The sequence below is a fragment of the Mustelus asterias genome, chromosome 19 (genome assembly GCF_964213995.1).
Source record: "Mustelus asterias chromosome 19, sMusAst1.hap1.1, whole genome shotgun sequence".
Lineage (NCBI taxonomy): Eukaryota > Metazoa > Chordata > Chondrichthyes > Carcharhiniformes > Triakidae > Mustelus > Mustelus asterias.
In genome coordinates this window covers 45,883,529-45,911,523 of record NC_135819.1, presented here as the reverse complement: position 1 = coordinate 45,911,523, position 27,995 = coordinate 45,883,529, and the positions used below count along the sequence as shown (strand labels likewise).

The following is a 27,995-nucleotide window of genomic DNA, read 5'->3' as shown; positions in this document are numbered from 1 at the left end:
CTAACATCCATGCCTTTCTCAACAGTGCGTACCGATGAGCACTACTTCTTTTTTCTCATTGTGGTTGAGGATAAATACTGTATGAAACTGTAGCAACTTAATCTTAGATATGAGAGGGAAATGGTTTGAGTATAAATTGGTTAGAGGAGGCTGTCCCTAATCTGCAATGAGTTGCTGGAATGCATGTATTGAAGCTACACCATGTGGAGTGTCGCACTCCTTGGAAGGCAGCTCACCACTTTCTTTGGGGCAATTGGGGATGGGTTACAAATGCTGGGCTAATCTGCAGTGCCCACATCCTGTGAAAGAATAAGGAAATGAACATTACAAAAGTTAATTAAATTTTTAACAACAGAGTTGGGTTTTTAAAAAATGTGTGCCTCTATTATTTGGTAATTCCTTGTAGCACGCATGCTGACCTGATGGACTGCACTTTATAAATTAAATGAAATACTCTTGTTGCTGTTCATAGGCCAGCTAGCCAGAAGATAACCTTCATTGATGGTAGTTTTACTGAGTAATAAATGCAGAGAGACTGACACACTGCAGATGGTGCTTGATGGGGAGGTCTGCCACGCAAGTGATGCATGTCATTGCTGTTGAGTTATTGAAACCCTAGCTTCGAGCATGGTTTTCCTGTTCAACAGCCTGTGGGTGCAGCTAGTCTGCGAACATTGCAGGCCGCTTTTGCAACCTTATGCTGGAGTGAGAAAGTGGGGCTTTGCATTCCAACCACACAGTGTAGCTATAATGATTGCAACCTCTTCTTCGTGGGTTGGGAGAGGTAGATGTACTTCCGTCACCCTTTCCCCATTGATGGGGGTCCTGTCTCCCCGCCTCCACTATTGATAAAGGGTTTTGGAGATCCTTGTGCATTAATCATAAAAAGATAGCATGCAAGTTCAACAGGTAATAGGGAAGGCAAGTGAAATGTTGGCCTTTATTTCTCTTTTTATGTAGCTTTGTTTTCCACTATTTGCAAATAATGCTACAAACTCTGAGATTGGCATAGTACAGCAAGATAATTTTCAAATAAGTATATGTAGGAAGAGATCGGGAAAGAAAACAACACAGTTTGGATTAGTTATGCATCCAGCGCCTCCCACTATACAAGTAATGAACGGATATATCAAAGGATGGGGTGTATCAGGATAACAGGATACAGCCACAATTGGTGCAGCAGTGCACAACCAAGCTCACAGCCACATAAATTATTCCAGGAGCAAATCTTTAAAGTTACCATTGCTTATTCAACAACAACAGGATATTAGCGCAGTTAAAATGGCGGTTAAACTGCCAAAGATTTTCACGCCACACTTTGGGTATGCACCAAATTATGCTTCCCCATCCCCAGCCACCTTTGAGGCACCAACGATACAATACAACATCTTTTTCCCAGGATATATAGCCTGTCTGAACAGAACAGGAGTTAATCATTGATTTTATAACCCCAAAACAACTGAAACCTTAACAAGGTGGCACAGTGTTTAGCACTGCTGCCTCACAGCTCCAGAGACCTGGGTTCAATTCCCGGCTTGGGTCATTCTTTGCACAGAGTTTGCACATTCTCTCCATGTCTGCGTGGCTTTCCTCCGGGTGCTCCGGTTTTCTCCCACATTCCAAATATGTGCGGGTTAGGCTGATTGGCCATGCTAAATTGTCTCTTAGTGTCCCGGGATGCGTAGGTTAGAGGGATTAGCAGGGTAACTATGTGGGGTTGCAGGGATAGGGCCTGGGTAGGATTGTTGTTGGTGCAGACTCGATGGGGCGAATGGCCTCCTTCTGCACTGTAGGGATCCTACGATTCTATGATCAAGGATTCTTTAACTCCAAAGCTCTAATGACAGATTTCCTCACCCACTATGAGGACTTTTGAGATCAAACCCATCACCTCTATTCCATATCACCTGCCCACCACCCTGCTGTGGCGCTACTTATCGTATGCGTAAATTAAGTAAAGGGTACCAAGAAACACACTTCTTCGCTGTAACTGCAAGGATTACAGCACATAAAGACTAAATATTGCACAACCCTAATGTTATACAACCAACCCAGCATTCTCACCAGTTGAATGAAGGAGACTCCATTATCAGTCCACTAACAAGAAATTATCTCTGCACTACAAACACTGAATTCCAAGGATGTGAATTTGACACGACCAAAAACAAGGTGGGCAGACTCCCATATCCACCCTGCTCCTTCGATAGCACACATCCAGACCAAAATTGAATCGGTATCATACTCTAAACTATGATCTCTCTCTCTCGCTCCACTACCAGAGCATACTCGTGGATAAATTCCATCATAGATAAATGAACATCCCTGATTTTCAAAGGGTAACAGGCGATGTATGCCTCAGTGCTCACATAACATACATCCTTGTCAGGATAAAAAACAACAATATAAAATCGGGAATATAATCACAAGGGATAAAAGTTCCGGATTAATGATGAACTCCAGGTTAATATATCCATCCACGGAGCTTGAAAAGGCCAAAGCCATAAGTGAATTGCTGAGCAACATCAAGGATCCATCCAGAAATTCCATCAAACTGAAACATCCAACCTTCAGACTGTTCTCACATTCAGCAGGGAATTCATTCCCAGCACCTCTCGGGGGATCGGGGGCGTACAGACACTCCTCCAGCTCCATCACCCCGATTTAACCAGGATGTCTAACCTGCCATTAAATAGGATTTCCAGGGGCTGAAGGGATCCCCATCAAGGAAGCTGCCCTCTCGACTGACAGGATTCTTTTCTCCGCTTCATCCTTTCTTTCTCGGACATTCTACAGTTCATGCCTGTAAGCACCAATAATCTGTGCCAGGGAGCCAAGGCTGTCATCCGCAACTTTACTCACAAAGACAGCCACCATCTTGATGTCTACAACATCGCCAGAACCTGAATCCGTCCACCAGCAAAACCACCACTGCACCGAGGCCCCACCCCGGCCATCTCCCAGTTTCCTGATAAAGTGAGGATTTTCTCAACTTAGCTTGGCTCCCTATCACCAAAAGTTTAACCAGGATCTTCCAGGAACATAGCATGGACTATACTTTCCAAAATTAAATAATCATGGGTTGTGCATCAGGATTTTTAAAAAAGGATTAAAAGATGAGTAGCACCAGAGCCCCCAAAAATGTTCCCGTGCTGCATCATATGACCACCCTTGGCCTTTACTTCAAAGGGAAAGGAGTATAAAAATAGGGAAGTCTGGCTTAAACTACACAAGGCACTAGTTTGACCACACCTGGAAAGCTGTGAACAGTTTTGATCCCCTTCTCTAAGGAAAGATATACTGGCATTGGAAGTCCAGAGAAGGTTCATTAGGTTGATGCCGGGAATGGAGTGATTTTCTTATGAGGAAAGGTAGAGTGGTTTGGACCTGTACTCAATTGAGTTTAGAAGAATAAGAGGTGACCCGATTGAGATGTGTAGGATTCTCAGGGGGCTTGAGAGGTCGTTTTCCCTTGAGGAAGAGCCCAGGACCAGAGGGCATAATTTCAGAGCAAGGGAACACTCATTTTAAACAGAGATGAGGAGGAATATCTCCTCTCACTCTCTGAGGGTAGTGAATCTGTGGAAATCTTTACCGCACAGAGCTGTAGAGGCTGGGTTGTTCAGTATGTTCAAGGCTGAGACAGACAGATTTTTAATCAGTAAGGAAATCAAGGGTTATGGGGATATGGCGGGAAAGTGGAATTGAGGGGATTATCATATCAGATCAGTCATGATCTCATTACATGCGGAGGAGACTTGATGGGCCAAATGGCCTACTTCTGCTCTATGTCTTATGGTCTTATGATAGGGGGCTATCCAAGGACCTACTTTCCCCGAGGCTCTTATATTACAGAGGCCCAGTGCTTGTGGAACTTCAGTGGGTGTGATTGCCTTTGTCTCCATGGTTGTCTGGCACATGTACCGCTGGCTCATTGTCTGGCTACTGTGCTACTGAAAAGAAGTCATCCCTGTGTTTCTAATTTTGAAAATGGGGACCTTTGATTTATTTATCTTACATTGCTCTGTCATCAGTCTGGGAAATGCATTATTTGCTCCACCAGTGCCTTCAGGTCAGGTGCGTGCGTTGAGAGAGGGATGAATAGTTTGAGGGCCAAATCAGAATTTATTTATGTTTGTGGTTATTAATGGTTTATGTAGAGCCAAGACTCAGTGTTTGAACACTGTGCAACATCTGAAGTGACACAAGGTGCCACAGTCTTTTATTTTTGATTCCTTTCTGATATGATTCATGGATTCAATGGAACTCATGAGACAATGTTTGATTCTGGTCACAATCTTGTGTCTTTGCAGTAAATGTTGCTGCTGTACACTGACATTTATAAATACGCAGCATTCAACTATGTACTCTTCAGTTAGTTAAATCTTGCTGCTGTTTGGTATTCTGGGTTTGCACATACGTTCCTTTCACTTCAATGGCCTCCGATCCCCCCAGCGTGGCCATGACATCTGGTGCCCACTGGTGGGGGCCGCGAGTGATTCTTGTTGGCTTCTCGCCAACAAGAGGGGGAAGCATCCGGGAGACCGGAAATGGCTGTGCCTGCCCCACTAACGTCATATTGATCATGACATTAATATTCACGCTTTCTTCCCTGCTAGACACACTGATCGACCGGCGCAGCAGGCCGGCAAGATCGCGGCCAATGTGTTTGGGTGCAGATTGGAGAAGCACGTTATGTGAAGCTGAATATGAAAGATACAGGGCACGATCTTACCTGCCGTTCATGCCACACTCCCGCTGCAGCGAAGTTGGAGAATTTGGCAACCAGACAAATCTCCGTTCACTGCGGCGGGATGGGAAAATCCTGCCGGTATGCCTGCCCCACTAATGTCACATAGATCATGACATTAATATTCCAAAATTCCAGCCCCAATATTCGATTCACATCATGAGTGGATCCTTTCTGACATCCTATCAGATAGTTACATCCGTACAGCGCAAGAACAGTTTGAGACCACCTCTGGAAGTGATGGGCGTTGCTGTACCTGAGAGAATATATAAGGCAGACCCGGTCCAGTTTGTAAAGGAAGATTTCTATTAATTACAGCACATGGAAGAAGTCTCTTAATTAGCATTTAAAAAAAGAATAACTGTTAGTTTTTTTAATGTGGTACCGTGCAAGGGAACTGGGGGCTTTGGGGTCCACCTTTGTGTCAGTGTGCCATTAAAATATTGTGAACACACATTGGTGTGCTGCAACAGATAAAACAAAGGAATCCTCCACAGTTACCAAGATTCACATCCTTGAGTGTAACACATCTGAGAGTAAGCTGTGTGTGGTTTGTAGATTAAGGTGTGTATTATCACATCTCTGTTTCACATCTGTCTAGCCACAATGCATGGTGTGGCTTTTGCTACCAAATAAACCTGTTGGACTTTAACCTGGTGTTGTTAAACTTCTTACTGAGCCACAATGCAGCCAGTGCAGCATCCTTGTATTGTGCTCAAAATATTCTCAGCCACTGGTATAAGTTTATTCCAAAACACTAGGAGCTGCTGCGTAGTAGCTCAGTAATATTGATACCTTTTGCAATTAGTCACTTAGTGGGTCTCGTTAAAAGGTTAGACCACAGTCACAAAAAAAAATACATATATGGAACTGCAGTTAATTTAAAGTTTCTCTTATTTTTTTGATTCGAAAGTATAAATTAGCAATTAAATTTCAGAGGACTTTGACTTGAGAGTTAGAAATTCGGTATTTTACAGAGGATGGTAGATTGTGGATTTTTAAATCTCACTGATGGCTTATTTTTGATTCTGTATTTTTTATCTGCATCGTGTTAGATCCCGGCCGGGATTCTCCCAAAACAAAACTAAGTGCCCAATGGCCGAGAAAATGGGAGTATTTCCCGCCTGTTTTTTGGGCGTACTTACCTGAATGAATCTCCAACACTCTGTGCCAATTTCCGGCAGGGAGCTGATTATGTCAGGGTGCCTGCAATGCACTGCAGAGTGCCTCAGGCTGATTCATGCTGAATAGTGGGGCCTATTCCTGCCCGTGAGGCCAACAGCATAGTGCTAAGCAGGCCACTGTGCATGCGCCGATTAGTGCAGGGATTGGCACATGCGCACTGGCCTCCCCATCACCGACCTCTAGATCGCTGGCCGACTGGTCCCCCCACCCCGCCCCCCGGCACTGCCCATTGGGCAGTGCCTAGGTTCCCGGTGGGCAGTGCCATGTTGCCAGGCTGGCTCTGCCCAAGGGGCAACCCCCTTGCCCCTGACACCCCGGGGGGCCTCAATGGCCTCTGTCTCCACCAACAGGGTGAGGTTGCCTGTTCCCCATTAATGCGGCACGGTAGCACAGTGGTTAGCACTGCTGCTTCACAGCTCCAGGGACCTGGGTTCGATTCCCGGCTTGGGTCACTGTCTGTGTGGAGTTTGCACGTTCTCCTCGTGTCTCCGTGGGTTTCCTCCGGGTGCTCCGGTTTCCTCCCACAGTCCAAAGATGTGCGGGTTAGATTGATTGGCCAGGTTCAAAAAATTGCCCCTTAGAGTCCTGAGATGCGTAGGTTAGAGGGATTAGCGGGTAAAATATGTGGGGGTAGGGCCTGGGTGGGATTGTGGTCAGTGCAGACTCGATGGGCCGAATGGCCTCCTTCTGCACTGTAGGGTTTCTATGATTTCTATGATTCTAATGGGGAGCAGTTGTAAACCCCGCTGGTGCAAACCACTCTCGGGGCTGGGGGTAGGTGGGGGGAGACGCTAGCAGGCTGAGTGAATAGGTCCCGGGCCTGCTAATCACATAGACATGTCAATTTCAATGACATTTCCATATGATACTCAGCTCTGCGTGGATTTTCCTCATGGAACTAATTGCGTGAAAAAAGGTGCTTGGGAGATTCACAACCGGTCGCGAAATACCTCCCGTGGGTCTCCCAGCAACCAAGCCTGCGCCAAGTGTAGGATTCAACCAGGGAGATTAAGAGGTGGGAGTGACCCTGATGTTTGATCAGTAATTTTTACCCAGGAGACTCTGCAGTTTGGCTCCAGCGTGTTGACAAATTGAAAGCTCAGCTGGCTGATCAGAGAGGCCAAAGGAAATAGAGGCCAATGTATTCTGCACCTGCTCCACCCAGTGTCTTCCTCAATCGGTGACGCAGACTGGCGTGCCCAGAGTGGAGCTCCTTAGCCACCACAGGCAATGTTTGACACCAAGTTTAACACAGTGCAAACCAGCGTCTCATGAGACGGAAAGCTGCCAAAGGAGTAAAGAAAAAAATGCTTTTAATAGTTTATTTATATTTATAATTATATATAGCTTTGTCAGAACCTAATGACCAGGTGATAATTTCAAGGCAAACTTTAGGAAAGTAACTAGATTTGAAAAATGTATTGGCATTAAAGATCGAGCAGTGGACATGGGCAGCAGTTTACGTTGTGTTTGCCAAACTAGGAGATGAAGCTTTGTCAGCTGTCAAGCACATAAGGATCTGTTTACTAATTACTCTGGACATTATATTCATCAGTCATTTTAAAGGGTGCAGTTCCTTTCCATTATCAAGAAAGAACGCAGGAAATCCTGCCCGTGATTAGAGCCCCTCTAGAACACTGAAGCTGACCTGCTTCAGTTTTGCAATAGATCCTTCCTCAGTTGTTTAACACGTAACATTCATTTTATAGAGGGTGGTGAATCATGATGGAAGATACTCATTTATAAAATTACCCTGCAGCGTTTAGTCTACTGAAATCAGTTACATGTTCTAAAGCCAATACGCTTTGTTGTATTCTGCTGCTTGGTAAAATTGCATTTTGAACTTCACTGCTTCACAAAAGTAAATGACTCAGATCTGAAAACCACACATAATTGCCTTCCCTCAAGTCTGACTAGTCAGAAGCTTTATGCATATTGTGGAAAGGATAGGTTACTCATATCTATTCAGTGAAAATTCTGAATAAAATGGCACCACAGAGTATTATTCCCACAGCTACTGAGATCTAGGAGAAAACTTTCAATTAAAAACATGTTTGACTGAAGAGGAAATGTTCTTCATCCCAGTACATGATATGGTATGTTTCAATCCCAAGTGTGGCGAAGAATACAGAGAGATAAAGACCTCTTGCACTAAACTTCCTGCCCCTCGATTCAATGCCAGGATTTTCTTAGTATGGCCCAGAAACCCGATGGTTGGTATTGAGATTGTACCTTTTAAAAATTATTTCAGAGTATGTGGGCATCGCTGGCAAGGCCAGCAGTTGTTACTCATCCCTAATTACCCTCGAGAAGGTGATGGTGAACTGCTGCCTTGGTCAGCTTCAGTCCATGTGGTGTAGGTACACCCACAGTGCTGTTAGGAAGGGAGTTCCAGGATTTTGACCCAATAATGTTGAAGGAACTACAGTCTCGTTTCTAGTCAGGATGGTGTGTGTCTTGGTGGGGAACTTGCAAGTGGCGGTGTTCCCATGCACCTGCTGCCCTTGTCCTTCTAGGTCAGGAGATTGGGAGGTGCTGTGAAAGGAGTCTTTGTGAGTTGTCGCTGTGCATCTTGTACTGGGTGCACTCTGCTGTCACCGTGCATCGGTGGTGGAGGGAGGGAATATTTAGAAGTCACCCTGGCTAAAATAAGCATGACCTGTGAGGAGGTTTCCAGGCCTCCGGTCTTCAATGACTAAAACAAGAGTTGCGGCTTTCACTGGGACTCCTGTGAGTGTGCTGGGGATCCTGAAGGAATCCGGTAATCCAGCAAAGAAGTTGATGTGTATTATTTCAATGTCCATTGGGACGTTAAATCTTCTAAGAGTAGCAGCCAGAGGGATATCGATAGGTTGTGTTTCTGTTCCACTGATCCCTGTGCAAAGCTCACCAATGCCTGTGCAAATGGTCCACAGCTAGAATTGGATTCTCTTCTGTCTCCAGGCCTCTAGCACACATCAGGTAAGCTGAGCCCAGTGGAATCATAGAATCCCTCCAGTGCAGAAAGAGGCCACTCAGCCCATTAAGTCTGCACTAATTCTCCAATAGAGCATCTTTCCTAGGCCCACCCCTTGCCCTATCCCTGTAATCCCATGCATTTACCCTGCGAATCCCCCTAACCTACATGCCTTTGGATACTTGGGTGCTATTTAGCATGGCCAATCCACCTAAACAGCACATCTTTTGCAAATAGCTAACTATATACCCTCTGATGCCCTTTCCCCGTAACTCGAATATAAACTTTCAGAAAATAATTCTACATGTAACTTTGAATTGATGACCTTTTATTTTTCTGTTTCATGCTTACATTTCAATATTTTGCAGAAATATATCCCGCAATAATGAAATTGAGGTTTCTTTATTTGAAACATGAGCTTTTTAATAACTGTTTTGTAAATGTCTCTCCTTTCCTGACTCTCCACTCTAACAGAACAATGAGAATGAAACGGCTTTGCACTGTGCAGCTCAGTATGGACACTCTGATGTGGTTGCTGTCCTCCTGGAGGAACTGACTGATCCCACTATAAGGAACAACAAGTTGGAGACGCCGCTTGACTTGGCCGCACTCTATGGTCGCCTGCAGGTGGTCAAGATGTTAATAAACGCACATCCAAATTTGATGAGCTGCAATACCAAAAAACATACTCCTCTGCATCTAGCTGCCCGCAATGGACATAAGGCTGTCGTCCAGGTTTTGTTGGAGGCCGGCATGGAAGTGAACTGCCAGGTGGGTGAAACTGTAGCTTGTTGTGGACTCATTCTCCAATCATAGAGTAATCCAATGCGGAAGGAGGCCATTCAGCCCATTCTGGCCATGCTGGCTCTTTGAAAGAGATGGCCAATTAATCCCACTACTCTGCTCCTTTCAGCATACCCCTGTAAATTTCAAAATATAAGTGATGGGTGGGCTTTAAACACTGGCGAGCTATTCAGCAATACAGAGCAAGCCTTTATATCTGTCAAAGCAAACATTACCAAGTCCCAGACATGCAGCAAATTCTGTGGGGCATTTCCACATTATTCTGACAGCCATATATACAGGATGGAAATTCCTACTCTCACTGGTGGCAAGATTGGAAGAGGGAGACACATTTACTTAAGCGGGCTGATGGCTTACCTGAACCCTCAGTGCCTTCCCACTCCGCTAGAATTAAATGATAGGTGGGAAGGCCTATGTCGACCTTCCTGTCCCGCTGCCAATTGAGGTCCTTCAGTGGCCACTGAATAACCAGTTACAGGCCTGATCCCATGGTCAGTAGGCATGTTTCCATGCAGCGTGCATGAACCACTGCAACTGTGCTCATCAGCTTAGTGCTTGACTGAGGGACTCGACATCGGGGAGCGGACAGGGAGGTGACAGGGCACTGAGAGTCACCCACCTGTCCTTGTTGTCGCCCACCTGCACCCCTCACCCTGTGACACCCAGCACGCGAAACCCCTCTCGACATTACCAATCTCTGGCTTGGGTTGATTCTTGATCCTGGGACTCTGGAGCTTGCTGTTTCAGCAGCAGATACCTGCTTTCCATGGCGCTGCCAAGCACAAGAGCTGCTGGCATCTGAGTGGCCAGCAATCTGGTCAGTTGGTGAGACTTTGCCCGCCCCCCCCCTCCACCAAGGTCTTGATTCCAGAGGAAGACTCGCTGCTGGCCTCGCCACTATCTAATTGGTGTGTAGTTTAGTGGGCCTTCCCAGGTGTCTCAGCAGCTCTTCAGCTGGCATACAAGATATCTCAACAAGAATCCACTGGTGGAATGATCAAGAACCATAGAAATCCTACAGTGCTGAAGGAGGCCATTTGGCCCTTCGTGCCCGCACTGACAACAATCCCACCAAGGCCCTATCCCCATAACCTCACATATTTACCCTGCTACTCCCTCTAACCTAAGCATCCCAGGACACCAAGGGGCAATGTAGCCTGGCCAATCAACCTAACCCACATATCTTTGGACTGTGGGAGGAAACCGGAGCACCCAAAGGAAACCCACACAAACATGGGAAGAATGTGCAAACTTCACACAGACAGAGACCCGAGCCAGGAATCAAACCCAGGTCCTTGGAGCTGTGAGGCAGCAGTGCTAACCACTGTGCCACCATGCCGCCCGTGGGCACAGATTGAAGGTAATTGGCAAAAGAAGCAATGGAGACATGAGGAAGTGAGTGGTTAAGATCTTGAGTTCATTGCCTGAGAGAGGGTGGTCACAGCAAGACATTCGCCTGGGAATTGGATTATTGTCTGAAAAGGAAGAATGTCCAGGGCTATGGGGAGAAGGCAGGGGAGTGACTCTCAATGAATTGTTCCTACAGACAGCCAACACAGATACAATGGGCCGAATGGCCATCTTCTGTGCTGTAACCATTCTATGATACAGTTATCGTTTTGGATTTGATTATAGTGTCTCATGTTCAGTGTAGATGGCATAAAGTAATTTAATTGGTATCGGTAATTTTTTGTAAAATGCATCCAAGCATGACTTTTGCGGATTGCCTATTTTAAAATTATTTGCCTGGTTAAAGTTTCCAATGAAATATTTGTCATTTTTCTACAATTTCTGTGATGTTAAGCATTTGAACAATGGGTTGGCAAGTAAGCACAATTCTGTGGTGTTTCTTCCAAAACTCGAGCAATCATGATCCCTATTTGTAAAAATAGTCAATGTTTGAAAATACGACTGGCTGTCAACTCCAGCTTGTCTAATCGTACCCTGTTGGGGACGTCTTTGAAGCTATTTCACTGTAATGTTTTACTATCAATAACAATTACATTGGATCTTACCCGATGGGGAAAATGACAACCCAGTAACTTAACTAAGTGAATGATGTGCTTCGAAGCAAATTGACCTCAAAATATTGCAGGGGCTGTTATCTGCAAGGTCTCTAGTAGCAGCTCAGAGTAAAATTCCTGGAAATGGTGTGGCAGGAGAGATTTCCTTTGTTTGACATCATCAATTTCCAATCATTGAAGGAAACAAGGCAGGAAGAACCTTTCTGAATCAGGCGAGGCTTTTGCATCCTGTGCATCCATTTTGTACAAAAAGGCAACACTTTGCTGGTTTAAAAAAAAGCTTTCTGTGGTTCGGTTCTCTTTTAAACCAAGTATCTCGGTGACCACTTTTGTTGAAGAAAGCTGTAGGTAGTGCTGCTGGTATGTGTGAAGCTGTAAAGAGACAGAACAACCCAAACCACAAAGGGATGTACTGAACTACAAAATACTCCTGGACACACTCATTTTCAAACTCTTTGCGTAGTTACTTACTGCAATAACTTTTGAGACGTCAACACTATCTGATTCGTGCAAACGGTCTGAAAATGCCGAAGAAGCAAGAGGTAATGCTTTAGGTTAAAGCTAGCATTGCTTTTTTTTTCTCTCTCTGAAGTACTGACGTTATTTTTGCAACAAAGGCTGAATGTTTACAGAAATGGTAGAATGTGAAAAAAAAAATTGTAAATCCTAGATTACCTTTGAGTCTGTTTGTAGCAGTGTTTTGAAAACAGGGCAGGATGAATGACGTGAATAATTTGTTCCGTTAATAAATATTCAATATGTTTTCAATTCTGCTGCGTCTTGGGCACAGTGTTACAAATAATCCACATGTGTGCTTTGTAGACGGAGAAGGGTAGTGCCCTTCATGAAGCTGCCTTGTTTGGAAAACTGGATGTTGTCCGAATTCTACTAGAAGCAGGTAAGATTGAATTACCTCTGTTATGTTTCTATTTCCCACTAGAATTCCCTTTTGACACTTATAAAGGGAAAACCGTCTTTTTTCACCCGTACCCAATTTTCCAGGGACATTCCAGTTTATTTTACACATAGGCGTTTCAGATTTCCATTATTTTTAATTGAGCATGTAAAAAGTTAGCATTTAGCAACTTCCTTTGCTGCTATTTCATTTTGGAATTAACCCTTACTTTTTAGTTACAGGAGAGGTGGTGGGCACTACACTAAACTTAATCCGGTGCCCCATTTCTGATGATAATAGAAGGGGCATGTTGTTTTGGATGCCAACATTTCTTAATTCCTATGATAAGTAGATCATTTTATCTGGGTCAATACCATTGATGAAAACATAGTTATTACACATTCAGTAGTGATTTCACATAGCGTAGTTTTAACCCTGATAAGAACCTGCTCTTTTGATTTGAATGCATTTAAAGAGTGTAGTGTGTCAATTTGCTCTTGAATTGAAAGATTTTTATCGAATAATGACTCAGCCATAATATTGTGCAATACAAAATGATATAGCAAGCACAGTGGAATTTGAAAACTAGTGTGATGTACCATTTTATTTCAAATAGCTTTCTAAACTGGCTGGGAGACTACACTGACAATAAGTGTGTGAAGCATGAGAACTGATAGGTTAATCTAGCCCATGCTGCTAGCTTTGGCAAGGATTACACTATCTTCAGTTGTAAAACACGAGAGCAAAACCGTCCGTCCTGGAAAACTACCCCGAATTCCCAACTACAGTGTGGTAGAACAGAATTTACATCATTTCAAAATTCCAGTCAGGTAGGGTGTGAGTTCATGGCTTGAATTTTGGGGTTTGTTAGAAACATAGAAAACTACAGCACAAAACAGGCCCTTCGGCACCACAAGTTGTGCCGAACATATCCCGACCTTTTAGGCTTACCTATAACCCTCCATCCTATTAAGTCCCATGTACTCATCCAGGAGTCTCTTAAAAACCCTATTGAGTTTGCCTCCACTACCACTGACAGCAGCCGATTCCACTCGCCCACCACCCTCTGTGTGAAAAACTTCCCCCTAACATTTTCCCTGTACCTACACCCCAGCACCTTAAACCTGTGTCCTCTCGTAGAAGCCATTTCCACCCTGGGAAAAAGCCTCTGAGAGTCCACCCGATCTATGCCTCTCAACATCTTATATACCTCTATTAGGTCTCCTCTCATCCTACGTCTCTCCAAGGAGAAAAGACCGAGCTCCCTCAGCCTATCCTCATAAGGCATGCCGCTCAATCCAGGCAACATCCTTGTAAATCGCCTCTGCACCCTTTCAATCTTTTCCACATTCTTCCTGTAATGAGGTGACCAGAACTGAGCACAGTACTCCAAGTGGGGTCTGACGAGGGTCTTATATAGCTGCATCATTATCCCCGGACTCCTAAACTCAATCCCTCGATTGATAAAGGCCAGCACACCGTATGCCTTCTTAACCACCTCCTCCACCTGCGGGGCCGATTTTAGAGTCCTATGGACCCGGACCCCAAGGTCCTTCTGATCCTCTACAGTACTAAGAGTCTTTCCCTTTGTTGTTAATACAATTAATAACAGATGCTTCAACATCACTGGAGGTAGAAGTAAGTGGGATTTAGTGCCTTTTTGTGCAGATTTTGATTATATTTTAGGGTTTTTGGATGGTGCCATTCAAAGGTGAAGCAACCCTGTTCAAAATGGTAGCTTGTGTTGTGCGGACATTGTCGGAACAAGCTACATTGGAGATAACAGTGAATTGTGCAGTTGTATTGACAGTGTGTACAAGAACGGGACCAGACTGCGCAACACACTCAAACCTAGAGATAGATGGCCAAATTTTCTGAGTCCTCACAATATGGATATGCTGCTTGTGATTTTCGGTCCCTTGGCAATCAAAGATAGTAGAACGTAAGCAACAACTGTCGGGCATGCACTGATGCTAGTGTTGTGAGGACTCTGAAAATGTTATTCAAATTCTCGCTGTCTCCTCCCTCTCTCTTTCATTCACTCCTCTCTTTTTACGGTTGTGATTGCTTAATCCCTGTGGCACAACCATACAGAAGAATCTGAAAGAAACTCCACAGTAGATAAGGTTGACACTAGACTGGACTGAAACAGGCAAGGATATTTCCCCATTAACCATTCATATCATTGCAATAAACCACCAAGTATGTATAATTATAACAAAGATATGTAAGATGAGCAAAGTAAACTTTCCCCAGTTCCATGATCAATATAATGAGACAAAGGACTGTTTACCCGCAGAAAGGTGAACAAGGCTTTTGAAATGTTGACAGTGGAAACGTCACCCTGAATGAAATAGTCCATTTTACAACTGGGAATGGATTTGTGGAAATGTAAGAAGGGACAGAGGCTTAGCCGCAATGGAAGAAAGAACTGAAAACCCATTCCTGAAATGATCCCCAAGTAATGAGGAGAGAAAATGAGAAAGACAGAAAATGGCACCAAGTGTGAATGGGGATGAGTGTCAAAGTGAGAAACACATGGTGATAGTTCCAAGTAACCCAGTCATTGCAACCCAATGACTAACAATGACGAACGTACCAACTGCCAGCATCTTCAGCTGAAAGACAGCATTTCAACCAATGTTCCAGCTAGTTTCACAGGAAAACTCAAGTTTGTTCAGATAGTTAAAAGTCAACAATTGCAATGTGTCACAGTGACTACGTTAGAGTGACTGGAGCGTGTTAGAGTTAATCAACCCAGTGTGATTTTCACTGATTTTAGATGCTGACGGTCACGAGGCAGGAAAGTTCCGAATTAAGCTGATGGCTTTTGGGAGCTGCCGGTTTAAGTTGACTCACGATAACTCTGTTATCTATGTTGGGGTATAGCCCCTTTAAGAGAACGGGTCAGGTGACCCTGGGTGTGGGGTGATCTGCCCGGAGACCGCCCCGAGAGGGCAGTTGTCATTTGGAGCGTGGAGCGAATAAGACTGCAATGAAGATCTGTGTTCCCTGATGCCTGTGGAGTGAGTTCTTGAAGATACCCCTCGGTACTAAAGCATTTAACAAACTCGGAGTGAGATTTTCAGGCAGTTGGGCAAGCACCAAAATCCTTTCCCTGACTTTGGCAACTTTAGGCAAAGACAATTTTAACTCCTCAGCTTCATCTGCATCCTGTCATTTGCAGCTAACAGGCAGGTCAAAGCAGTGATTTGGATGGCACTGAGGAAAGGCTCACTGCAGCAAGTCCCATCATACACGAAGGATTTATAGAGAGTCATAGAATTATAGAATCCCTACAATGCAGAAGGAGGCCATTCGATCCATCGAGTCTGCACCGACCACAATCCCACCCAGCCCCCATCCTTGTAGCCCATGTATTTACCCTGCTAGTCCCCCTGACACTAAGGGGCAATTTAGCAGAGCCAATCAGCCGAATCCGCACATCTTTGGACTGTGGGAGGAAACCGGAGCACCCGGTGAAACCCAAGCAGACATGAGGAGAATGTGCAAACTCCACAGAGAGTCTTGCAGTAGGGAAGTGCTGGGGACTTGGAACAGGAACAGCCTCAACTACTCTATCTGAAAAACAAAAGGATATGTTTTAAATGTGTTCTCTTCACTGGAGCCTCTTGTCCCTGCCTCTATCTCACAGGAAAGCGACAGTGGTCTCTATTGCAGGCTGTAGTTAAAATTGCGATCAGGGCCTGACTACATAATGGGATCCTGATTTGTACATTTAAATAAGGATTCCAGCATTTCCAGGCTGCTGTTTTTGGTGCCTCCTCAGAAACAGCAGGCTAAAATTGAAAAGGATGATCAATCAGAGGGACCAGCTGGCTTTTAACCACCCACCCTCTAGGTGGAAACTGGGTAGCTCGGGTTAAACTCACCCCTTCAGTTTTACAAAATGTACTGTAAAAATACAGTTTTAACAACTCAATTTTCTTTTAGGCCAACTACAGCCATTGTTTGAGTTCTTTGGTGTTAGGATTGTGTTTCAGTCTGTGTATCAACAGAGGCTACTGTGCCTGTTTGAATAATGAGTTCCAACACAGTCAAAAAGGCTTGTGGTTTTGTTAATGATTCGATGAACCTTCATATTCAAGGCTATGCATCAAGATTGCTGATGTAGAAGACACAAACATTACAGCCAAGCCTCCAGTGATGCTCCCTTCTCCACCTCCCAACTTTAGGTTACAACTTTATAACCCATTTCTAGCTGCACTACTCCATAAGCACATACATTTCATAACCCCTTACTCACTTTCAGTGCCGATAAGTGGGTGGTTTAGTTCTGTAGCTACCCAGATCTTAAACTAGATTTTAATCTGTCTAACATTTCCTGAGTAACTATCGAGGCAAGCACCATGGAAATGTCCAGAGTCTGTGACTCTGGCTCAGAGTTTGGGAACATTCACTGAGGACCCTGGGGATGATTGGGAATTGTTTAGACGATGAAACTTCTTGGGCAATTCCCATGGTGGTCCACATGCCAAGACTTCCACAAGATCCCGACATTCACCTTTGGTCCCCGATAATTCAGAGATCAGAGACCGGACGATTTGGTCCAGTGGGTGCTTTGACACTATAATACCTCCAGGAGTCATAGAGGTTTACAGCATGGAAACAGGCCCTTCAGCCCAATTTGTCCATGCCGCCTTTTTTTAACCACTAAGCTAGTCCCAATTGCCCGCGTTTGGCCCATATCCCTCTAGACCCACCTTACCCATGTAATTTTTCTAAATGCGTTTCAAAAGACAAAATTGTACCCGCCTCTACTAGTACCTCTGGCAGCTTGTTCCAGACACTCACCACTCTCTGTGTGAAAAAATTGCCCCTCTGGACCTTTTTGTATCTCTCCCCTCTCACCTTAAACCTATGCCCTCTAGTTTTAGACTCCCCTTCCTTTGGGAAAAGATGTTGACTATCTGATCTGTGCCCCTCATTATTTTATAGACCTCTATAAGATCACCCCTAAGTCTCCTACACTCCAGGGAAAAAAGTCCGAGTCTATCCAGCCTCTCCTTGGAACTCAAACCATCAAGTCCTGGTAGCACATTGTAAATCTTTTCTGCACTCTTTCCAGAGTCGGCTGTAAAGGAACAGTGTTTTATTGCACAAATAAAGCAGAGCAAAAACACAAACAGGCCCCAACCAGGACAACACTATAATGGATCCACTCAAGGGCCTGCTTTATACAGGGCTCAGTATACGAGCTCCACCTGGTGAGTTAATTACCAATTCCCAGGGAGCTCGTATTCAATTAGTCCTACAGGAAAGTTAATCAATGATTGCCCCATGCAAGTCCTGGGGGTTATCACAGACCCTCTGGGCAGACACTTTTCTAGCTTTTCACTTGCAGTTAATTCAACTTTAGGGCATGGAATTCTTTTTAGTTGTAAAATAGATTGCTGAGCTATAACTCAAATTTCTTAAGCAACAGCGGGCATGAATTAACTGACCATATTTGAGCCTTTATCTTGCCGCGCCACTCTGAGTTTGTAAGTGAAACAGATCAGCCTTTGAATAACGAACGTCATTGAGATTCCTATACTTAGGATTCAATTACAATATACTGCTGTGATGTGTCCCCTCGACCTGTTTATGCAGCACTGAACTTAGTTCTATAATTTTAATAGCTTTTTTCCATTTGTTTGTACATTTGTGATCAAGGTCCCTTTAGTATCATTCAGTAACTAGAGATTGAGCCTGTTTGCACCATCTGCATTAGGACGGTCAACATCCCCAGGACAAGATGAGAAATTGCAATAATAGAAGCTGTCATCAGATTCACCTGAGAACACTAAATTGCTTGTTTCTACAAAACACATTTTCATCTACTTTGGATTTTTATTAAGCTATTCAGATATGTATGATTTTCCTTTCCAATATGAAAAAGAAACAATATTGTATCTTTCACACCCCTGGGACACACACCAAATTGCTTTGCAGCCAGCAAATGAATAGTGCAGTGCAGCCACACGTTAGCACAGCAAGGATCCAGCACCAACTATGAGATAAATGAACAGCTAGTCTGTTTTTTATCAATTCAGAAGTAAATGGTGTCCAGGGTACTGTGAAAGATCATCTTTTCATATTCGTCCATGGGATGTGGATGCCGCTGGCTAGACCAGAATTTATTGCCCATCCCTAATTGTCCTTGAGAAAGTGGTGGCGACCTGCCTTTTTAAACCGCTGCAGTCCATGGGTTGAAGGTACACCCACAGTTCTGTTAGGGAGAAAGTTCTTGGATTTTGATCCAGTAACAGTGAACAAATGGTGATACAAGTTCCAAGGCAGGATGGTGTGTGACTTGACAGGGAACCTGCAGGTGGTGGTGTCTTTCTCGAAGGTGGAGGTCGCGGTTTTGGAAGGTGCTGCCAAAATTGTCGAATTCGGAATTGTGCCATTGGATCTTTAGCACCCAACTGGGGAAACAGTGTGCTAAAATTTAACTTGTTGTTTGAAAGATGGCTCCTTCAACAATGCAGCACTCCCCTTGAAGTGTCAGCTATGATATCTGCTCAAGTCATGGAGTTGAGCTTGAACCCAGAACCTGAGTTGAGCCAAAAATGCTACCAACTCAGTAACTTTCAGTCAAGACACAGTCATGTCCACCTAACTGTAGGCTGCCAAAATGCCTTGGACAAGTGCAAATGTGACAGTGACTCAGTTCTGTCTTGGAGGATGTAGTGCTGGTTGGAATTTTTGTGGCTGCATATTGTTTCTTTCAACAGATAGAGATTTTGTTGGCAAATTTCAGCACTTACCATGAGAGTCGGATGTCCTCTTTCCGTGCTGATATGATCCGTATGATTTGTCAGGAGACTGGAAAGAGCTGGACCTCGTAAAATTGCATGGAAACACTTAAAGTTGCTTTTCTTTTCATGAAAATTAAAGCTGACACTCCAGTGCACTACTGAAGGAGTGCCACTCTGTCTGGGATGTGGAGATACCGGCGTTGGACTGGGGTGGGCACAGTAAGAAGTCTCACAACACCAGGTTAAAGTCCAACAGGTTTATTTGGAATCATGAGCTTTGGGAGCGCTGCCCCTTCATCAGGTGAGTTACCTACACACTGTAAACTTCAGGATTTCCCAGCTAACCAGTGCATGCCCGACATCCTGATGCTACGGTCAGTTTCAGAGGGGAAGTGACAGCGAATGGTTGTTGGCGGCTTCCCATCCCCCGCAAAATCCAACCTACATGTTTAAGCCCGAGGATAAAAATGTACGTAAGGTTTCCATTGCAAAAACCAGCACCAGTAAGCCCTCGAGACACATGTGAGAATAAGAGTGGCTTGAAACAGAAAGTAACATCCGTCAGCAGAAACAAGAAACAGAGAGGCTCTTATTTGAAGCTAATGATGTTTTGCAAAGCCAAAAAAGGCTGGAGGGAGTGAGTTGAGAGGTCTTGGAACTGTTTGTGCTCTGAGAGAAATGAAGCGGAAACTCAGGATATCAACTTCTCTTAAAAGGAGTCCACAATAAATTTTCAAAAGTGGAATTTTGTTGCTGGCAGTGGTGTGTCAAGAAAGCAAAACTGTTTGCTACTCAGGGATGTTTGACTTCCCATATCTTAATCCGTTGTTAATGTCAGTTTGAATCACAGCAGTGGCCATGCATAGTGTTCTAAAGTTAATCCCATCCTCAGGAAATCTATTAACCAGTTCATAATAAAATAGGGCCTGTCACAAAGCACTCAAAGCCAATGGGCTTTGATACTAGTTGATTGTTGCTGGTTGTTTATTGTTCTTGGATAAATGTCAAAGAAGTCAGGTACATTGTTTGTAAATCACCGCAATCTACTAGCTTTATATCCCAAATATCTTCTTGAAGTTTCTCATTGTGAATATGCTTAAATTAATTATTTTATTTGAATAATGTTAAAACCATGGCCATGAAACTGAAAAAAATCCAAATCAAATTATCCTATTTCAAGCTCCAACACAACATCTTAACTGTATTGGAAGATGTCACGTTCATTTTTATTCCATCTTGGGATTTGGGCATCGCTGGTGAGGCCTTGTTGTTCGTCACAAATTGACTTGAGTAGATGGAGCTGAACTCCCTCTTGAACCACTGCAGTCCGTTTGATGCAGGTACACCCACAATGCTGTTTGGAATGGAGTTCCAGGTTTGTGACCCTGCGACGGTGAAGGGATGGTGATATGATTCCATGTCAGGGATGGCCTGTGACTTGGAGGGGGACTTGCAGCTGGCTTGTCCTTCTTGTTGATAGAGATCGTGGGTTTGGAAGGCATGTTTGAAGGAGCCTTGGTGAGCTGCTGACATGCATCTTGTATAGTGTACGTACTGCTGTCTCTCTGTGTGTGTTAGTGGATGGGGTGCCGATCAAACAATGCTTTGTCCTGGATGTTGTCGAGCTTCTTGAATGTTGCTGGAGCTGCACCCATCCAGGCAAGTGGAGAGTATTCCATCACACTCCTAACTTGTGCCTTGTAGATGGTGGACAGGTTTTGGGGAGTCAGGAGGTGATGTTTGCATGTTGTTATTTCACCTTAGAAACCTGGGGTTAAATCAAATCCAAACTGACTTTTCTTCTATCTATAATCTTTAAGTGTTGAACTGAGCCTGAATAGTCAGAATCCAGTTTCCAGCGAGCTCCCATTCTTTGGAAAGCAACAGAGTGGATATCTGAATGCTGCATCGTGCAATTATCGCTTCTGGTGTGAAACTAGTGTTACAATCAAGTCAGGAGGGTCACATGGTTCCCTTCTTTTCCTCCCATTGTTTGACTGCAAAAGGTTTTTGTTAAGAAACAATATACTTGCCAATTCCATGAGTATTTAACTGTTTTTGCTACAACAATAAAAAGACACGATCAGGCAGCTTTTCTTCAGTTTCTAAAAAGAAAAAAAGGACAGTTTTTATTGTATTTAACCGCTCTAAGTAAATTGTGTGTGCCATGTACACGCACGTACATGCATGTGCACACAAACACACATGCACACGTGTGTGCGCACACATACACACACACACACATGCGCACGCACGCACACACACATGAAGTTCACGCACACAAATAGTCACAGATTTGGGACAGATAGATTAAGTAATTTGGGATCCAGTAAAATTAAAGGGACACACAACTCTTGAAGTTTGGTGATTCAGTTGACCTTAGGCTGAATTTGGCAGTTCTGCTGCTTTCAGCATCGAGGTGGTTCGTAGTTGTCGATGGATGATATTCCTGTTCTTTTGGACACAACAACTCCGGGTTTCTTTTGCGTTCTGCAGCACCTGGATATTCAAAAGCAGCAAATGGGTTTCAAAAAACTTATCAATTGGCTAGTGAGAGTGAGAGAGGGGGCGGGGCTGGGGGAGGGAGAGAGACCTCCCAGTTGGGCCTACACATTTTTTCAGGCTTGTAACCAGGCCTAAATGAATTTCCACAGTGAACATTCTTGAGCAAGATTGAATTTAGTAATCTTATTCTAAAACAAGTGCAGCATAATTTCTTAAATTGAACAGTTATCCTGAAGAGTTTTCTTCAATTAGGACTGTCAATTTTTCAGGATGTTACGAAGATTATTCACTGATTAAATGAGAAACCATTGCTGTAGATTTAGAAAAATCAATCGCATTTGTGTACCATTCCTTGCAGTTAAATACTAATACACTGGACAGGTAGATCTTTGCAAAAATAGGAATAACAACATTTCAAAAGGAAATCAACCATACAGCCATATATCACCAATCACAGGATAAAACATTACACTTTATTTAAGAGAAAAGTTAATGCAGCAGAATATTTAGTCACGCTGCAAAAAATTGATCAAGAGACAATGTATGGTGTAGGTGGGTTCTGTTGTGCAGCCTGGTTGATGGAAGTGAGGGTCGAACCTGGGTCTATGACACCCAAAGGGTTGATTCTGTGATGTGCTAGAAATAGAACTTTGCAAAATTATTGGTGTACTATTTTCATAAATGTTGCTGAGAATAGTCAGTGGCATGGTTTTGGACAAGGTTGCAGCTTCCACAATGGCTGAGTGAGTTTATCATAAAATCCCTACAGTGCAGAAGGAAGCCATTCAGCCCATCGAATCTACGCCGACTCTCCAATAGAGCATCCAATATAGGCCCTAGCCCCATAACCCCAGGTAATTACCCCACTAATCCCCCTAACTTACACCAAGGGGCAAATTAGCATGGCCCATCAATCTAACGTGCACATCTTTGGATTGTGGGAGGAAACCAGAGCACCTGGAGGAAACCCACACAGACAAGAGGAGGAAGTGCAAACTCCACATAGACAGTCACCCAAGGCTGGAATCAAACCCGGTCCCTGGCGCTGTGAGGCAGCTAACTGCTGTGTCACCATGTCACCCATTATCTAGTGCATACCTGAGTCATGAAGAGCAAAGAGGACACTGGCCTATGAAACTACCTGTCCTTGTGCCTCTGCGCCCTGGGATAGGAAGTAGCAACTTGGCTTAGGCTCCCACTCCTGAAGGTTGTCTAATACCTTCTAGTCTGTGGACACCAGAATGTTTGAAGACAATGCAGGCAAACCATTTGTCGGGAATTATTCAGAGGCCAAGAACTGAAGAGGTACCTCATGCCCCCCCCCCCCCCCCAGAAATTCCTTGGAATTGTAGGTCACAGTGTGGAGAAAAAAAACCCTCTACTTCTAAAACTATCTTTACTCTCCAACCTGATCCATTTATTCTGACAATGTCCTCCCCTTCTCTCCTGAAAGCATTGACTCGTTGGTGTCCCTGGCACTTTCCTGCTCAGTCCCTGAACAGCCAGATTGCACATGTAATTGTACACTGTGATTGGCAGTCCTTTAACTGATCCTGCAAAATGCTTAAAAATAAAATTATTTTCAGAATAAGGTTTTCATTGCTTGTGGAAATTCTCAGGGGTAGCATAGAGAGAATGGAAACACGGATGCTCTGTAGAATACATAGTTGACTTTGCTTGAAATTAACATGGTGCAGTCCTATTCCCCTCTTTATTAGTAGTGAAGATACAGCAGGATATCTCTTGTCCCAGATTTTGGGGTTGTAATAACAACATAGCTGTCAGCTTTCATTATCATTAATCTGTGAAACTGACAACGAACTCTGGCAGATATCCAAAATTTTCCGTCAATGATTCCCTGCTCCTCTATTAAATGTACTGAAGTCCTCACATATTGAGGTCATCTTAGTATGCATACTAAGTCACAATTACTGCTAACCACCTCTTTGGTCTTGAAAAATTGATTTTACATTCGTGGAATACCAATTTTCCCCGTTCCATGATAAACATCCCCCAGATCATTAAATAATAAAATCTATTTTTAAATTTGTTTATGATGTTTTAACTTCTACATTAACCTCATTTGTCTGCCTCACTTTTCATTTTGGTGTCTCCAAAAGTATAAGGAGAATATGATAACATGTTTCCGTTATGACTTGACTTGCTGTCAGTAGGAATTCTTTAATGTGATTGGCTGCCTAGTTTGCATGCTGAGATCGCTGTCGCTGGATTGGAAATGCCCGATGATGTCCAGATTTGTAAAATTCATGCCACAGAACTTGATAGGTCTTCGTAGGCAGTTGCTTTGAGGTCAAGGGTTTGTACTGTCACTTGACAACTGCCCTCCGAATTGGGGCCATTCTCTTCCTGCATTTCATACCTTAAAAAAGTTGTTTTCAATAATATGTTCAAAACTCTGTGTTGTTTTGATTCTTGTAAAATTGCGAACTGTCTTGAGTGTATAGATGAAGATGAGCAGGTCACAGCGACAGACATACGAAACTGTCAAGGATCAGAAAAGACATTTGGCCCATCAAAGTTAATTGCTCCTTTCCATATTAACAGGCAACTGCTTTTGAATATCTCCAATGTTTTTGACTCTGTTCTTCGGCATTCTAAATACCTAAAACTGTGCGATGTTTATTTCAGGGATTGATGCGAGTATTAAGGACACGCAAGAATGGACAGCATTAGACATTCTGAAGGATCATCCGTCCCAGAAATCACAGCAAATCACTGCTCTTATACAAGGTAATGTCATCTTGTGGCATAAAATGAAATGACAGCACATTGAGATCTTATAGACACGTTCCTGAAGCTAAAAGAATTGTTTTGATTTTAAATACACGCTGAACAATTAAGTCTTGCATTGAATAGCATAAAATATATATAGGGTCTATAATTAAAATGAAAATGTTGTTTCACTAGAAAATGATTGTCTACTCAGTCTAAGTGCAGGAATGAGCCATTCTTTTGTTGAAACCCAATTGCCAGCAGCCTCACTGTACATTTAAAGTGATGAGTTAGTGTGGTACTGGGGAGACTAGCCTCTGGCATGTTATGTTCTCATCATCCAGCTTTGAAGTCAGTGCACAGATGATGGTGAGCTAAACATTGCTTTTGAACCTGCTAAGATTCCTGTTTGATCCAGGGATTTTGTTTCGGGTGTAGGAATTGTAGAACTTTAGCCTGGATCTTGTCCCTCCGAGGATTGGGAGTGCAACATGGGAAAGAATTGCCTGGCGATTATCCATGATATTACAGTGCAGTTGTATCCTTGAGGTGGCCCGCCAATGGCCGACGGCAGAAATTTCTGGACATGCTGTTGCCAACGGGGCTTCCTGTTGAACGCACACCTCACTGCCGAGAAACCCGGACTGGAATATCCCGTCAGCGCAATATCTTTAAAATTGATAACTCTTCTTCAGAGCGAAAGAGAGGGAAAAAGAGTGATGGATTTTATACTTTTAAGAGGAGGTGGAGCAGAGTAGAAGATATGGGGTAGGTGGGAACAAGTAGAGATTTGACAAAGATGTTATGAACCCAAGACTATGGGTGTGTTAATAATGTTAAAGACTAAAGAAGGTGCTAAAAGTGGCATAAAGGTAAGATAGCAGAATGTGTTAGCTGTAGAACGAAGTTCAGCACTCTGTGAAAGCAAAACGTAAGGACAAGTGACAGATTGCCTTGTGGTCGAGTTGGGGGAGAGGATGCATGTGGGGATGAATAAAGATGGAATTTAAAACGTGGGATCAAGATGGATGAGTGAGTTCACAGCCTGAAGTTGTTGGATTCAGAGAACCTGAACCAATACTGCTGCGTTTATGAATGTTTCAGAAAGTAACATTGAAAAAGGAGCTGGTTCAAAGAAGCTGCTTTGTGTAGTTGGTCTGAAAGTCTCAGATTTGCGAAAAAAATATGCGCAAAACCTTTCCTTACCGATATTAATTGAAACCTGTGCTGCAAGGCCAACAGCAGTGGAGGGCCAGAGACAGAAGGTGACCCTGGACAGCTGTTTGAGCTGTCTGAAAAAGCCAGCGCACTTAACATGGTTTAAGTAGCACCTTTGTAATGGGCACCCATGGTTTTGGCACATAGTAAGCCACATTTGTACAATGCAAGCAGCTGTTTGTATACAATGGGATGGTGTATGGGGTGGGAATTATATACAAACACTGAACCCAGCTAGGTGGAATTTCTCCCCTTCCCCTCCTACTTTAACAGAAGTGTTACTCTATTTTCAACACGGTAACTCCTCTGCTGAAATAGCGCAGGCAGGGATCCCAGGTGCTTGCAGTAACTGTTTATATATTAGTATCTAGGTTGCAAGTCCTCACTCTAAATGCAGCCTGCTGCCTTTATAGGCTTCTGTTAGCTCTCACGCCCCTATCACCTTCCTCCAGAAAGGAAAGAAAGAGAAAAAGGCAACGAGAGCAGCAAATGATGAACTGGGAAGAGAGTGAAGGCAGAAGTACAAAGGAGAGAAATGCACCAACATGAAATCGACAGAGAAGAGAAAGCACATAATCTCTGAATTGTCATTTACAATGTCACAGGATGTGGCACTGGTTAGCATTGCTGCCTCACAGTGCCAGGGACCCGGGTTCAATTCCAGCCTTGGGTGACTGGCCTTGTGGAGTTTGCACTTTCTCCTTGTGTCTGTGTGGGTTTCCTCCGCGTGCTCCGGTTTCCTCCCACAGTCCAAAGATTTCCAGGTTAGGTGGATTGGCCACGCTAAATTGTCCCTTATTGTCCCAAGATGTGTAAGTTAGTGAGGGATTAGTGGGGTGAGTACGTGGGGTTACGGGGAGTGGTCCTGGGTAAAATACTTTTTCAGAAAGTTGTGCAGACTCGATGGGCTGAATGGCCTCCTTCTGCACTGTAGGGATTCTATATAGAAGTAATTCCCCACTTGTGATTCCTCCTATCTTCAGGCTGTCCTCGTTGAACAAAATGTTGGAACCTTAAAAATCCTCTCAGAACAAAGTCAAATGTTAATAAGAATCTAATGAGCCGAAATTCTTCAGGCCAATATTTGGGTGAAGGAGACGCACTTGTTCTTTCTTGCTTTTTAGTCATTCTGTTAAGCACAAAAGAACACCCAAAATAATATATTGAATCAAAAAGTAGCATTTAACAGTGTCTGTTCTTTGGCACAAGACTATTTAAGAAATGGCACACACCACTATAGATCATCAAATGCTGAAACAATAAGTGGGGTCAGTGAATTTGGCCTCTTATACTGCTGGTGTCCATTAATAGTGTACAAAATCAAAATGTCATCAACAAAACATCGGCACTCACTGTATGAAGGTCAAGCTTAAACCAACAGCAGCTGCCGTTTTCAACATGTCTTTATTTGTGAAGTTGGCCATATATCACTGAAGAAATATGATAAGGTTATATGTCTGGTCACCAACTGGGCTTCTGCTTTCTAAATTGGTTATGTGAGCAATAAGTAATGTCCTAAGCTCAGAAACATGTCCTATTTTATACCCATTATAATGGATTTTAACATATTCGCTGTACACTATTGTGGGTGATTGTCCCTTTAAGGGCAACACAGCAGATGAAGGGTCACCTAGACCATTTGGGACTCAGAGTGGGGCACCACCCAAGGGGGTGGGGCTCTCTTACACAGGAGACATTTTGGGAGCAGCTGCAGCCATGCGGCTATTGTGCATTTCTTGTAAATAAATCCTTTTTGTGTTCACAAATGGGGTTTCCGAAAGTGCATCTTTACAAGTGTCAAACAACAATTCCTGCAACTGTAGTTTTAGGAGAAATAAGAATCAAAAAGATATCAACTGTTTCTTTAAAAATATCTTTGCTAGGTGGCCAACAAAATGTCAGTGTGCTTGATGGGCAGAATGGCCTACATCTGAAAATGTTCTCCTGCATACCATTCAATTTCACTTTAATTTGCAGTTTAGGAATGAAGGCGGCATGGTGGCACAGTGGTTAATACTGCTGCCTCACAGCGCCAGGGACCCGGGTTCAATTCCAACCTTGGGTGACTGTGCAGAGTTTGCCCCAGATTCTCCCCATGTTTGTGTTGGTTTCCTCCGGGTGCTCCAGTTCCCTCTCACAGTTCAAAGATGTGTGAGTTAGGTTG

At 43.7% G+C, this 27,995-nt stretch overlaps 1 protein-coding gene across 5 annotated transcripts in view; it reads left to right on the top strand.

Annotated features, from left to right (window-relative positions):
- The window catches only part of anks1b (ankyrin repeat and sterile alpha motif domain containing 1B), a 591,188-nt gene that overhangs the window by 128,150 nt on the left and 435,043 nt on the right, over nucleotides 1-27,995 (top strand). For 2 of the 5 annotated variants that reach the window (XM_078235472.1, XM_078235471.1), the window contains exons 3-5: nucleotides 9,363-9,659; nucleotides 12,539-12,614; nucleotides 24,530-24,631. In XM_078235472.1, coding sequence (XP_078091598.1) covers nucleotides 9,363-9,659; nucleotides 12,539-12,614; nucleotides 24,530-24,631 — 475 coding nt within the window. Of the gene's footprint in view, nucleotides 1-9,362; nucleotides 9,660-11,921; nucleotides 12,259-12,538; nucleotides 12,615-24,529; nucleotides 24,632-27,995 lie in introns of those variants that run through there. The other 3 variants (XM_078235475.1, XM_078235474.1, XM_078235473.1) reach the window with 2 other exon arrangements.